The 15,805-nt window shown below is 47.0% G+C and overlaps 1 protein-coding gene across 4 annotated transcripts in view; it reads right to left on the reverse strand.

Moving 5' to 3' along the window:
- VMP1 (vacuole membrane protein 1) overlaps nt 1–15,805 on the reverse strand; it is a 1,390,334-nt gene that overhangs the window by 298,111 nt on the left and 1,076,418 nt on the right. For all 4 annotated transcript variants that reach the window (XM_069615110.1, XM_069615112.1, XM_069615111.1 and 1 more), the window contains one exon: nt 5,649–5,729. In XM_069615110.1, coding sequence (XP_069471211.1) covers nt 5,649–5,729 — 81 coding nt within the window. The remainder of the gene's footprint in view (nt 1–5,648; nt 5,730–15,805) is intronic.

A 15,805-nucleotide genomic window follows, 5' to 3' on the forward strand; every position in this document is an offset into this window, starting at 1 on the left:
GGCCAATGCTCTGCCAGCTGTCCACCAACCGATAAGTTGTGGGAGGGGAAATCAAAGCAGCTTAGTGTGCGGAGCTGGCCCTGCCTCTGTTTGCTGGCCTCTGGAAGCCCCTCTGCCCCTTTCTGGAGCACATGAAATGCTTCTGCCCCTGCCTTGCTTGTGGGAGCTGCGCCTTCCTGTCATAAAGCACATAGCACCTGTAGTCTCTTCCTCTAGAGGCAAAGCTGAAGGCAGGTTTGGCCAGCTGCACAGCTAGGGCCAGCGATTTTGTGGCTAACCGATTCCTTACATTTTTCCAGGGAGTCATCAGGTTTCTGACCAAAAAGAAACTCCTTCATAAGGCATGTCCAGCAGCCTGTTCTGGACGTTCAGAGAGAAGCCAGAGGACCGCATATAGGCTTGTCTGCTTAGGGCTACTGCCGATCCCATTGAGCGGCCAATGCCGTCGGCCATGTCCAGGCCAGTTTGCAGTGACTGCTTGGCCACCGCCTCCCAATCTTCGACCAGCCATGAGAATCCATCATGCATTTCTCCTTCGGAATGTATTGGGCCGCCTGCTCCAAAGACCGAACAAATACTTGGAGAACCCACAGGCTACATTGGTGGCTTTCAGGGCCATGCTGTCAGAAGTAAACACCTTCTTGGCCATTGCGTTCAACCTCTTAACTTCTCTGTCTGGGTGCAGATTTGAGGTAGAGGCCACAGGTCTGGTGGAGACTGGCTGCCTGCACAACAAGACTTTCTGGAGAAGGATGAGAAGCCAGAAATGATGGGTCGCTTCTTGCCGGCCTGTACTTCCCAGTCAGAGTCGAGCTGACCGGGGGAATGGAGCAGGGATGCTGTCACAAGGAGTCTGTGGGATCTGCCATTGCCGGATTAAGTGCCATATTTCTCTCAGTCTCCAGGCCCTCATCCAAGATTTTTGTTAGGTCATAGCCCTGGTTTGGAAATGCTGCAGATTTTAGTCCCAGGGTGTCTATCACCCTTTCCACTAGTGCTCTAAATTTGGTTTGGGTGTAGGGCTGATCCTGCTGAAAATCCACATCTGGGGATGTGTCTAGGCCGCTGGCATCGTGGAGTCCTTGCGCCAGTGCCAAAAGATCTGCCTGATCATCGAAGAAATCAACGCCTCCTGACCCCGTGTACATAGGATCCATGTTCCCCTTGTCCTCTCCCTGGTCAGCGCCGAAGAACTCAGTACTGGAGAGCGGGACAAAGGATCTGTCGCTGATAGTCAGCGCCAAAGGTGTCTCTCTCGACGTCGAGAGACTGGCTGCCGGCGAACGGGAATTGGGCTTTGAAGAGATGTTGGGGATGTCTGCACCTTGATGCTCCCAGGTAAGTCCCGGTATTGACGGTTTATGTGCCTTTTTCGGCATCGAGCCTGAATGCTTCTCCGACATCTACAGAGTCAGCAAAGGGGCTTGCATGAGGTTGGGCGTGCCAAGCACCAACAAGGCTCACTATTCAGGGGGCTTACCCGCATCTTCAGCAGCATGTTACTCAAACATAGCCAGCATTTTGCTTTTAAACTCTTCCCACTCCTGCGTAGTGGTTGACCCAGCCAATGTCTTACCTTTGCCTGACGAAGAGTCAGACTCATGGCAGTGACGCTGCTTTTTCTTAAGCAATGACGATGGGGAAGAGTGGCTCCTCGAGTGCGAGCGCTTCTTGTCCTTCTGCCAATGTTTTTCCTTTTTATGTGTAGGTGCCTCAGTCTCGGAGGACCGGACTGGCAAGAGGCAGGGGATTTTGGAGAGGATCGGCCTAAAGCGAGTTTAGCGTTCTGCTCACGCACCGACTTCGGATTTTTCTTGGAGCACGATGCACACCCCTCTGTGTCGTGATCCACACCGAGACACAGACATACGACGTGCGGTTGGTCACTGACATTTTGGAATGGCAGTCTGCGCACTGTTTAAAACCTGAAATCCGAGGGGCAGACATCTCGCAGTTGTAGAAATCAGAGACAATCTGATGACTTTTCATCAAAAGAGAGTCGAAGGCTGGGTATCGTGTTCCTCAGAGATGCGTGCCAAGCATGTTGAAAAAAGGAACTGCGGTATGGGGTGTAGTGATATGGTATATATAAACAACGCCTGACATTACGTCCCGAGATGACGATCACGCACCAAGCAAGACGGAGTGACGATCGACAGCCGAGTCAAGGTCGACTACACCCACTCCTGTCGAAGAATTTTCGAAGCAGCAGAGCTGGATGAGGATATCTATCAGATGAGGAATCTGCGGGAGAAAGTCAATCCATTGGAATTTAAAATAATTAAACCTACCCTATTCCAACCACCTACTAATTTAGAGGAAACAATCACAACATAACATTCGAACAAAGAACCCAACGCAACCTATCCTGACCAAACTGGAAATTAGTTAATTTATGTGTTGCTAACAATACACTTTGCTGAGGTTTCGCTTAGTACATCGTTGCCAATATTACACCATGTGTTATGGTTAATTCAGCCAGGAAACTGACAAATTAACTTGTGTTAGATCTTTTTAAGGCATGCAAGGGCTGTGGTTAGACTTTATGTGAGTAGGTGCCATCTCCCACTAAACACAGACAATTACAATGTTTACCCTAATAAGGAGGCCACCATCTGATGTTCCAAAAAAAAGAAAATGGTCTCATTTGCACAATGTTCTGGTAGCACCAAAAAGGGAAACATAGCAACTGAAATGTGTGATGAATTGAGGCTAGTAAAGTGAGCCAGCTCTGCAAACCCCCCCCACCCACCCTCCCCCCAAGGGGTCGTTGTACGTGAGACCTCACTGGAAGAGACTCCCCCCTTTGGGGGCCAAGGACTCCCGTTCTTGTGAGGATTGCTCTAAGCAAATCCAACTGATGGCCTACATGGGACGATCAAATCTGTCAAAAACTTCCAAGTACAATGAACTAATGGAAGAAAAAGTTCAAATGTGCTGTTATCAGGAAGAATGAGAAGTTGTCTTTTTAGAAATTGAAATTACCAATCCACTGCAACAAGTCAAAAGAAGAGTACTTGTCGCTCAAGAGAGCAGAACACAGACTGAAGCAGGGGAGGTCACCCGTGGCATACCACCAGCAGGAGGCGGAGACACAGAGGGACATGAAGCCCACAAAATCCGAATGTGTCTGGACCCATTACAGCAGACGCTGGAAAGGTGTGCAAAAGAAACAAATGGACGCTGGAAAGGTGTGCAAAAGAAACAAATGGAAGAAACGACCAAAGTCGAAGGTCGAATTGTGGTGTGACCACAAAATCGTCACAGTGGGCAGACTCCCCGTGCAACTATGCAGACACCACATTGGGGAAAGCCACAGCAAGCGGCTTGGCTCCCCGGCAAGTAAGTATGAAGCAAGAAGAATGCGCACGAATCATATGGCGAGGACACCAACGAGAGCAAGCAGAACCCAACCAGGTCCCAGGCCCACAGGACTCCTGTGGACGTTCCACAGCAGTACAGAAGGTAACAGGGATTCCTGGAGGAACAGAAAACCACAAAAGATTATCTGTTCCTAAAACCTCATCCCAGTGTAAATGAGGAAAAAGCTGGGAAAAAAGACAAGTAATTTCAACTGCTTTAACGAAAGAAAGAATACTAAATGTACCTGAAAAGGAGGTCGATCTAATTGGATAAGTAGGAGAAACCCGACCTAGTGAGAAGAAAATCTGGCAAATAAAGTTAAGAAACTTGCTGTTCTAATGAAAGAAAGAGAATAGTAAACATACCTGAGTGGGAGAGCAATAGAATTGGAGTACCAAGAGAAACCTGTCTCAGTTAAAGGGAGAGGGCCTTGGAAGTGAAGGTAAGAAACTTGTACTGCATTAAAGAAAGGATGAGAATAATGAACACCCCTGAGAAGGAGATAAACAAGATAAGGAAACTATTACTTTGGCAAGAGGAAAGCACCATTCAGTCTCATGAGCGAGCTAAAGAATATTATGAAAGAAGTCACAAAAGACTATTTAAAAATGATATAGCAACGAGAAACTTGAAAGTTAAGAAGCTGAGTGCGTGAAACACCCATCAGGTGAAGGGAGTCATTCGCCTGACCTTAGTTAACTTAGTGGTAGGGTCAGTTAGCTATAGGACAGCGGACATTCTTTTTTGGACATTCGCAGCAATAGCCACGGCTCAATCCATAGGGCTTGACCTACAAAGCACTGAAAAAATCATAATCTTATAAGCCTTGACACGGGTAGTATAGCTGTGTGGCAACACGCTCGTCTTGGAAGTGAAGGCAAGTCCCTCTATGCGCACACTCCAGAGTAAAAACAGCCCACTAGGGAAATAAGCCAAGAGATACCTTTGCAAGGAAAACAAGGTTTAATTGCACAGAATACAAAAATCAGCAAAGGACTCAGCTGCTCGTGAGTGCACCAACTCCAACAGTTACAAACATGGGCTTAAGAACCCATCACACGTCATCCATAAGGTACGCAATGGGTGCCACTGATTGGAGGCACCTTACACATGAGCCTGCTCCATAGGGTATGCTAGGCTGTAATTGGTTAGTTCTCTCCCGCCGATCAGGATCCGCGTGGGTCAGCTGGGCTCATCTTCGCAGTGAAGGTCGGGTCACACATTAGACATTGTTTCTATCTAAGCTAAACATGCTACGTCTTAACATTAACTCATTGTGGCAGGCACCTGGGCTGCACGGGAAGCGGTGCCAAAGAATAGGGAGGATAAAATACAGTCAGGCTGACCCACACATTCAGGGCTTGATTAATACCGCAGTTCCCACACTCAAGGTCCCCACCCTGGGGTTTGATCTTTAATTTATCTCCCTTCGTATCTTGTGTTACATGGGACATGTGCTGGGGGTTAGAAGAAATATAGCGGCGTATGCTTAGATCCCCTGTGGCCATTTGATGGGGGTTAAAACCTGTGGGTCGAATATATGTCAAGGAATACAAGATGTGGGGGTTGAGGCAATGGGGCGAGGCTGACTCCGGCTGGGCTGGGTGGGGATGAGAGCCCTCTTGGCAGGTTAGTGGAGATGAATAAACGCAGCGCGGAGCCTAGTACTGTCTCACGCTCCTGAAGGGTGCATTCTGGTGAAAGATACTAAATATTCGCAACAATAAAAGGACGAGAGGGAAGTGGACTTCTGAGGGAACAGTGCTCAAGCGGAGCCAGCATCAGAACTGGGGCTTTGCGAATCAGAAACATGAGCAACGCGAGCCTGCAGCTTGTCCTTTCCGGGCCTAATACAAAATGGAGTCGAGGGCTGTGTTTTTTTTTTCTAGTGTCATGCACCTACTTCTAAGTGCTGCAGGGCCACGCTATAATAATAATATATGTATATCTATCAAATTGCACCCCACTTGTGTGTTATATCACTTCATATGGTGTTTGCCCTATTTGGAAACGCCTTTGGGGGTGGAATAGGCTCATTTCCATACCAACAGAAGCAAGACGATGCAGAGCAACACAGGTTCGGATTCCTGGTCTACGCTTAGAAACCTCTTTGGTATGAAGTGCGTTATAAAACAATTATAATTTGAATGGGCCAATCATTAGAAAGGAATGGAAAATTCTCAAATTTGGCTCTGTTCTCTCAAATTTCAAACGTGGGTCTTGTGGATAAGGGAATCATTAGCACAATGGAATACATTTGAAAAACCTAAATGAGGAGAACTTACTGAAGCACAGGCCAAAATTCCGAAGAATCCAACCTTCTGAACGAGGTTCTGCACTGCAAGTCTGGCTCTGGAAGCTAAATCCTGAAAGGAAATAATGTTTTTTTTAGTAGAATTATTAGAAAATCAAACTTTGACAAATGTTGCTATTCGAGAGCAGACCCACAAAATGCAGGTCATATTACAGATATTACAGATACGCTCAGATCATGCCCATTGCCATGGTAGACATGCCTATTCATCAAGTAGCTCTTCTTAATCACCTTCCGGCTGACATTTGATGTGCAGTTGTCTGGCAAAAAAATTGAAACTGGACTTCTCCATGAGATGACGCTGTGAATTTCCAGTTTTAAGTAAAGTCCCAAACATGTGATCTGCTTGTGTACACATCTCACCAAAACCGGCACTACCTAAACCCCCATGCCCATTCAGAAGGGCTACCTAATCTGGCCTCCAAATCCAACAACCTACCCCTACTTGCTTCTCCATTTCTTTGACCCGCATACCTGTGTTATTTACTGTAGAGGTCGGGTATAACATGGCTAAATCATGTATGTAGATTGGAGAGCAATCAGGCAAATGAATTGCAGTAAAAACGTGGATGTCAGAACGCGTTGGTAGTTTCATTTTACACTAAATCAGATTTGCTTACTTTCCTTATACTCGTCTTAAACATGTCAGTTTAAAAGTGACCAACACATTTCAACTCAACATACCATGGAAGAAAATTAAATTGTACTGATGTACAATGGTGACTTCACTTCATTCCTAGTGGCCTCGATGCCATCGACACAACGAATGAGGACATCAGTATTAATACATTTTGCTATGGAAATTGGAGTCTCCCGAGCATTTTTATTTGTAAAATGCGTCACGACATTATTATTGAAGGGGCAGACCATTAGGAAGATAAGTACTCAAACGTCTGTCACAGTTGTTTTGGAGTACCTAAAATTCTACTCATTTGGCCTGCAAGTCCAGAGTTTCAATGGCAAACGGTTGCCAAGCTGCAACTGTACCTTTGCTGTGATGCCTGCATGGGCCTCATGAGTATTTTTACTTCGAATGTGAAATTCCGCAGCCAACTCTTTACATAAAGGTTGCACTCTAAATCGCATAGCATTTTATAAATATTCAAGACTGTAGATGCAGAGGTTTTTAACAAACATCGGTACAGTCCCTTTGCGGATAATTTACAGGAGGAAACAGTTATAATGGAAAGTTTAGCAATCTGGCTGGTGGAGAGAGAAATTACAAGTTAGAACGGAACAGGAACAGCACAGTCAGACAACAAGCACTACACAGTTCATAAACCTTCTAGCAACCTAGATATCGGATAGCTAAATGTACAGAAGGTACAACAGGGAGAAGAAGCGACAGTCACCTTCCAAGGAGAGGCGATAGATATGGAGGGCAGATGCGAAGGCGGTTATGAGGATATTCTGATATCCCCAAGAGAAAGCTCTGTGAAGTGGGGGTAAGCAGAGAAAGTAGGGAAGGAGACGAAAAAGAGAGTGGCAGCTGACAGTTTGCAAAGTGGGGGTCAAGGCAAACGATTAATTAAAAAACCAAGTAGACTGAATTTGAAGAGGGATGGGTAATTAATTTTGAGCAGCCTTCACAGAGTGAGTAGAAAGGGGGCGAGATTGAAGGGAAGGATGTATAATGGATACATGTGAGGATTTTGTTAAAGGTGGGCAAAAGAAAATACTGCAGGAGGTTCCTATAGCACTAGTCAAGTACAAAAAGTGCAAGGGTAGAGGTGAGAGTTTTAGTGTAATGGTAGGTAAGAAGTGACCAGATTTTCCTGATAATTAGATTAACCCTTGCAGCGATCTATGTTCTTTCTTGCTCTCTCAGCATTTCGGTACCTCTGCTGGTAACCAAACTATTTGCTGATTCTTCAGCAGGGTGGTGTCTGCGTCGTTGGACGGGTAGCCTGCCCACCACAAAATCCTTGTGGTCAGGCCACCACTGGGGTCTGGGTTCCCGTTTCCTCTGCTTCGTGGTACGACCCGCTGGGTCTCCAGCATTTCCGTTCAGAGCAGTTTTGAATGTCATACGGGTAGGTCACCCCTTATCATGCGCCTGTCCTTGAAATATTCAATTTGAGACAACCAGTTATATTTCAAAAAGTGTTTTATTGACTGAATGCCGCTATGTCTACACATGTTTCAACCTTATATGGTCCTCATCAAGACAGGGCTAATAGTTCATCATTTCATATTACATAAAACATATGTTGAATTAGTAGTTTACATTTATCCAAGGTCAATATAATATGTATAATAGTAATTAATTCCATCATCAAAATAGGATCAAAAATAAAATTCTATTCAAGTAATTTAAGACAGCCAAAATTGGACGGGCAATGGGGAGGTTCAGAGAGCGCAGAGATCGGACATATGCATATGCCATTAGTTCAATAAATACATTGTACAATAGACTGCTGCACAATGAATACCTCCCGTTCTCTTATTAAGTGCTGTTGAGGAAGGACATACCCGTATCATTGTGAAACCCGTCCTCCATGCTTTTGAATAATCACTCTTCATCCAAGTTTTACTCCATTCTTTAATTCTCTCATTCTTGTCACAACACCGTCTTCTGTTGTTTATTAAGCTATGCAAATACACAGTGTACACCACAAGTGAGCTCACCTCAACTGCTGTCGCTTCTGATGTATTTGCACACTATTCGCCCAAATGTTTTATGTGAGATATAATCCCTGTCGAACTGCAAATGCCGCAAAGCTTTTGCTGAATACACATTCTGCATCACTGTTCATTTTTACACTTTTACTCTCATGATCCATTCTCTAGCAATGTCCCAAACTTGTTAACAGTTAGGCATTGCGTTCCTCTGATCATTCATATTTGCATTTGGTAATTATTAATTGGGTGTTACTCCCCTTTATGATGGCCAGCAGACATTGCTACGGTTAAAATTTGAGGTTCCATGTTCCTTACCTTACTAGTCCTCAATTCCTCTTTAGTCCTTGCGGCGTTCCGCGTGCATGTTTTGACGCGGCCGCCATTTTGGAAACTATTTGATATTGTTGACACTGACATTACTCTTCGTATGTGTGACTTCACATGTTCTATTTCGACCATTTTGGATGGAGTTTTGTGTACCACTGTGTGCATAATGCACATTCCACGTAGGTCTGTGTGGATTCACTCATTGTATTAGATACTTCTATTTCTTATATATCCATTACTCTAAAGAGCCTGATAAAACAAGCTTTATTGTAAAAAAAAAATGTGTGGGCTGTGTGGATCTTCAGCTCCGCCTCCTTTTCGTGTAATGTTTCAAGAGGGCCTCCTTGGCCTGCAAATGCATTCCTCTCGCTTTCCTTGGTTCAGCGTGTACTCCTTCAAACTCCTCATGGCAGTTAGTTGGATGTTTATATTTAAAGAGAAAGTTTCCCTTTCTTGCTTGCAATGTCATAAATGAGCTTTCCTTTTAGCCAAGTATCAGGATTTGATACTGTTTTGCACATCGGATAGTGCTATCATGGGGAATGGCTGATGGAGTTCCTCACCGTAACGTGAGTCCTTGTCCCCTAAGGGGGTGTCTCTCCCAGCGAGGTCCGACTTGCACAGACCCCTAGGGGGGTCTTGCGAAGAGGGCTATCTTTCCTAGCCTCAAAGGGGGATCCAACCCAAAAGACGACTTCCCGCGATTCCTCGACCTCCAGGGTCATTATAAATGTCTATCGAAATGGTACCGTCTTGGTGCAAGGGCCTCAACCCAACCTCCTTTTTGATAGGCTCCTCCCTCGCCATATCAACTTTCCACGTTCTTCCTCATTGGCTCCCTTGCCAACTGCACCTATGGCTGTCCTGGCTCCTTTGTCTGCTAGGCACACCATGGCTACCTTGATTCCGCCTGGTCACACCACCTCTCTTACTATGGATCCGTTGACGTCTTCTACTATCCTGGCTCCCTGGCCCACACTCTCTGCACTGACAACCTTGTCAGCTTCTCCCATGCTGGTGCCCTTGCCACCCACTGTCTATGCATCTGGGGCACACTTGCCATCTACCACTGTACCGGCTCCATTGCCTGCACTCCCTTCAGCCCTCTGCCTTCTCTTTACTATCTCTCAGGCACTCACGCTGCTTGCGGGGGGGGGGACCCCTGTCCACTGCACCCCCCTACGTAAGTCTTACAAAAATGGCAATCTGCTCCACGTTGCCATGCTTAACTCTCGCTCAGCAGTCAAGCACTCCTCCGTCATCTGCCACCTCCTTGAACACCTGGACCTTGATGTTCTTGCTCTCACTGAGACCTGATTTAAGGACAGCTGTCACAAGTTTTGACACTTCTCCCTGAAGGCTACACGATCCTCTCTGAGCCTGGGCTCAACAGGCCAGGAGGGGGGAGTTGCCCTATATATATATCCCCCCCCCTTTACCCTCCCTGCCCCCCATTCCCCTCAATCCCACGCACCCCGCCCTCTCACTGATCCACACTGCTGGCCACACCTTGGATGCTCTCATCTCCAAAGACATCCCTCTCTCTGCCTCACTCATGACTGACCATTCTTCTCTCCTCTCCCTTGAAGCCTTTTTCTTCTTTAGCACTGGCAAACCCTGAACTGCCTCCTACCTTCAAGGTCATCCGACCCATGAAAAAAGTGTCAGTGGCGGCCTTTGCCTCCACCTACCCTCCTCCTACTCTTGAGGCTGACACCACCCTCTCAAACTTTCACCTTTCCATCCATCTCCAATACTCTCGACATCCTTGCCCCCGTCTTGAGGGTCCGACTGAAGCCTACCAAAAAGGGAAACTCTTGGTACAACTCTGACTTGGCTGACCTTAAAAGCAAGTGCAGGGCAGCGGAACGGAAAGGGGGATCTTCAGGAGCACACTCCGAAAAGCAGGCCTGCCGCTTTCTGCAAAGGCAATTTAGACTCTGCATCCAGTCCAAGAAAAGAGTCCATATTCAAGCCTGCATCTCTGCAGCATCCAACACAGCCGAACTTTTCAAAGACTACGAGGAAGTGGCCAACCCTACGGCAGCCTCAGCCTCTATTGCACCCACATAGGCCCTTTTCGGGGCCCTGGCTGCACACTTCACCACCAAAACACAGGACATCTCTCTCCTCCGCACCCCATCGTGCACCATCATCGCCTGTCCCCCTCTCCCCCGTTTCGGCCACCCCAAACATGCCCCATCTTCTTTCATCCCTCATCCCTGTCACACCTGAGGAGTTTTCTAGACAAGTCCGGTCTATGAAATCCTCTTCCAAATAGGTGGGCCCTTGCCCCTCCAAAACCATCAAGGACATTGTTGACTCTCTAGCTCCAGCCCCGGCAGACATCTGCAACCTCTCCTTCGCCACTGGAGTTTCCCCACTTACCTCAAACATTCTCTTGTGCATCCTCTGCTCAAAAAAACCCTCGGCCGATCCTTCATTTCCGGCAAACTATCACCCAATCTCTATCACTCCTTTCCTTGGCAAACTCCTGGAGAAGTTGGCTAGCTCATTTTACCCTCCACACTGAATCTGTTGGTTGCCTCCATGACCATCAGTCTGGCTTAAGAGCATCCAGAGGCAGGGAAACTGCTCTTCTGAACACCTGAAAAGACCTGCTCTCAAACCTTGACTCCAACTCCCCCTCTGTCCTCATTCTTCTTGACCTCTCCTCTGCATTTGACATGGTAAACCACAACATCCTTATCTCCCGTCTGCGTGATACATTGGGCATCACAGATCAGGCCCTTAGCGTGGCTAGCGTCCTTTCGCTCTGACCATCCCTCCCAGGTGGAACTTGGGTCCTTCCTCTCCGCTATCACTCCCTATACTAGTGGCGTCCCCCAGGGATCTAATCTATCCCTCTGGTTTATAATTTCTACATAGCCCCTTTGGTTCACAAAATCTCTGCCTTTACCTCCAACTTTCAGTGTTATATGGATGGCACACATCTCTTTCAAGCTACCCTCTGCCTCTTCCTCCTCTTTGCTCATTCCAATCTGACTGTCCGCAATTCATTCCTGGTCTGCTGCTAATTACCTCTGCCTTAATGCCAGTAAGACCAAGATCGCCCTCATTGGGACCCCCTGTTCCCGCTTTCCCACTTTCACTCTGGCCAGCCTCCCTTCGTCCTGCACCATCACCCACTAGAGAGGCAGAAAATCTGGTCGTCATCTTCGACTCTACTCTCCTTCTCTTCTCAAATCTCAGACATCTCCAAAAAGTCCTACTATCTGCTGCACCTCCTCAGGGGAATTCTACCTCTTCTCACCTTCCCCCAGAGACTCACCGTCTCCAGAGCCCTGGTTCTCTCCCGACTGGACTACTGCAACTGTCTCTTTCTCAGTGTTCCTACTTCTAATCTGACCTCTCCAACTTAACCAGAAAAGAACTAGAAGACTTATCCTTGGCCTCAAGCTGTTACGCTCACCTGACTCCCACGGAGGCGCTGGCCTGGTTCGCGCTGCTGTGACCTCTTCTAAGGTGATGTGCAGGGTTCGTAAGACAGACTGGACCGGCCCCCCCAAATCTGGCTTGTCTGGCTCGCAGAAGTATCCTTCTGTAGGCGAAAATAGGGGATTAACTGTCTGCGGGGTAATGCAATCGGCCTCCCACTTTCCCCTCTCACCCTCCTTGAAACCCTTCTCTGATTTCTCGTAGCGTCTCACCTTAGGGTCTGGAAGGACGAGCTCTCCATCCTGCTTCTGATGCAGGGGCGCGTCGGTATCCAGTTACTTCACTGGATTTTCGGATTGGTGAGAACCAAACTTGCTTGGCTTCCAGGTAAGTATTTTTGATAAGAGGTTCCCCTTGTGTCCATGTATTAATGTACTAATGCTAGTGTCTTTTTCCCCATAGGGGTCGGGGTACGGAATGCCGGGGAACAGCACTGACCCAAGATGAGAGGTGAAATCCTTGTAGAAATCAGGTAAGTCTTTAATGAGCGTTTTTTGGTAATGTCTTTTCATTCGCTCATTAACGCTGAGGTCTCTTTTTCCCCTAAGGGGCCGGGGTCCGGAAATGCCAGGATACGGCGCGGACCCGAAATGAAGAGGGAATGAATCAACAGTTAAGTCTTAACATGGAGATTTAGCTTTTCTTATTCCCTTCTCTCTCTCACCTTTTGTTCTGGGTTTTTTTTCTCCCTAGGCGCTGGGGCGTGACTGCGAATCCGGATGATCGCTGCTGAACATGGAGGCGCCCTGTAAAGGTGAGTGGAATGCGGCGCTGCAGCGATCGACGCAATGAGCTTTTAAATTAAAGTCTTCCTTTTCAGGATTGTCTGCGAGATGTCTCCGGGATGCGGATTTAGCAGGTAAGGACTTTTCCTTCTTCTGTTCTCTTCTTCTCTTCCTTTGCAGGTGATCCAGGATGCTGGCAAGCGTGGCAGAAGTCAGGATGCAGGAGCAGACACGGTGAGCGTCCAGCTGCTAGATGCAGAACAACGCGAAGCACGTGTGGCTGTTCGGGTGGGGTTTAAATAGCCTTGGAAGAAGTTCCAGGTATGTATCCTTCCTCCAATCAGGTATGTATCCTTCCCCGACCATGCCCGGATGGTAAAATAGTCCCACAGGTAAAGTAGTTCCTTTCAGGCCTCAAGGAGGCCGGGATCCTGCAGCATGGTCTGCATCAGGTAAGTGCACCCAAGCATTCCCCTAATGAGCCTGGCGCCTATGGCGCCAGGACTGATGTCTTTTATGAGCCTGGCGCCATAGACGCCAGGACACTTCCAAAGGGCCCCTATATGGGGTTGCTGGGTCCTTCCTTGGGGACTGGATGTCCGCCTTCGGGGACGCCGGGCTTGAACCGGCTCCCCGGGAGCGGGCATCATGACAGCACTCCCCCCAAGGTCCCTCCCAAGGTTGTTCCCTCCGGGGGTTTTGGTTTGTCTGGGAAGAGTGGGTGGAATTTCCTGACTAATCGAGGTGCAGGCACATGGTCGCTGGGTTCCCACGACCTCTCCTGAGGTCCATACCCCTTCCAATCAATTAGGTAGAACAGTTTTGACCTAAACATTTTTGAGTCTAAAATGTTCTTCACTTCGAATTCGGGCTCCCCATCTATTAGAATAGGTTCTGGAGGTTTGAGTAGTCGGGTTCCGGGTACCACTGGTTTCAGAAGTGACACATGAAAAACAGGGTGAATTTGCATACTAGCTGGTAAATCAAGTTTAACAGCCACTGGGTTAATTATTGCCGTAATAGAATAAGGTCCCAGATATTTTGGGTTAAAAGTTCGAGGCCCTTTGAGTGGTAAATGTCTGGTAGCTAACCACACGATCCCCAATCTGATACGGAGGTGCTTCACTCCGATGTAGATCAGCATTCTCCTTGTATTTTCTCTTGGCTTGTTGTAAATGCGTAGTTGCCTCTTTGAAGGCTTGGGTAATTGTAGAATGCAGATGTTCTACTGCAGGCATTCCGAGGTTCTGAGGTGAGTCAAGGTTTGAGGTTCGAGGGTGATGCCCAAACAAAGTATAAAAAGGACTGTGGCCAGTTCCAGAGTGTACCGAATTATTATATGCGTATTCGGCTATCCAAAGAATTTCTTTCCAGTTGCTTTCATATTGCTGTAACATACACCGTAAGTACTGTTCAAGGGTCTGATTTGTCCTCTCGGTCTATCCATCGGTCTGAGGGTGGTGACTGGTAGATAATCTTACGTCGATCTGCGCCATTTGACAACATTTGCTCCAGAAGTGGGAAATTAATTGGCTTCCCCGGTCAGAGATTAGTATAGATGGGAATCCATGTAGCAGAACAATATTTTCGAGGAATTCTTTGGCTAGAACAGAAGCTGAAGGTAAACCTTTCAAAGGAATAAAGTGGGCCATTTTGGAAAACAAATCCACAATTACCAGAATAGTATTGTACCCCGAACAAGGAGGCAGGTCCGTAACAAAATCCATTGATAGGGTGTGCCAGGGTGCTGGTGGTATGTCTAGAGGTTGAAGGAGACCGGCTGGTCTTTTCTTTTGACTTTTATTTTGGGCGCAAACACCACAGGACATCACAAAAGATTTAACATTTTTTCGCCAAGAGGGCCACCAAAATTGTCGTTTCACCTTTTCCTCTGTCTTGGCAATACCGGGGTGTCCCTCTATTAATGTATCATGATAACCGGAAATAACTAGTTCGTGTAATTCCTTATGTGGCAGGAATAAGCGTCCTTGGAAATAAGGTAAACCATTATCTATGGTAAAGTCTGATCCCTTTTGTATCCATTCCTGTAAGGTTTTAGGGTCCAGGAGTTGTTTGACTCTGGCTTGAATGTCTTCAAGCGTCTGTAACAAAGTCATGCCTAGAAACCTCTGATCGGGAATTATGGGTACTGGTTCTGAGTTTGTATCAGATTCTCCCATTCCAATTCGGGATAAGGCGTCTGCTTTGCCATTCTTGCAGCCAGGTCGATAGGTAATCACGAAATCAAATTCAGCGAAAAACAAAGTCCATCGGAGCTGCCGAGATGACTGAGCCTTGGCGGTTTTCAAATACTGTAAATTCCGGTGATCAGTGATCACTGTGATGGTATGTCGAGCGCCAAGCAGATAATGCCGCCAGGCTTTAAAAGCGGACTTGGCTAACAGTTCTTTGTCCGTGATTGCATAATTAACCTCGGGTGCCGAGAATTTTCTGGACCAAAATGCTACGGGATGCAGTTGGTTGGTTTCGGGATCTCTTTGGGACAGGACAGCTCCCATGGCTAGGCTGGATGCGTCAGTCTCGACGACATAAGGGAGATCTGGACGCGGGTGTTTCAATATAGGTGCGGAGGTAAACTTAGCTTTTAAATCCTGAAAGGCCTGCTCGGCTTCTTCAGACCATTCAAAACGTTTATTTTTCCTCAAGAGTGCAGTAATGGGTTGTACCACGCGTGAAAATTCCGGGATAAACCTTCGATAGAAATTGGCAAAGCCGAGCATGCTTTGAACCCCTTTTACAGAGCTAGGTGATGGCCATTTGAGGATGGCATCCACTTTTCTTTAGTCCATTCGGACTCCTTTGGGTGTCAGGATGAAACCTAGAAACTCGACTTCTGTGGTATGGAAAACACATTTCTCCAATTTAGCAAATAGTTTGTGTTGACGCAGTTTTTCAAGTACTGACCTGACGAGTTTTCTGTGAACAGATACCAAAAAGGAGTACACCAGAATTTCATCGATATATACGACAACAC

The sequence above is a fragment of the Ambystoma mexicanum genome, chromosome 9 (assembly GCF_040938575.1).
Source record: "Ambystoma mexicanum isolate Mex_15411 chromosome 9, UKY_AmexF1_1, whole genome shotgun sequence".
In the NCBI taxonomy this organism is placed as follows: domain Eukaryota; kingdom Metazoa; phylum Chordata; class Amphibia; order Caudata; family Ambystomatidae; genus Ambystoma; species Ambystoma mexicanum.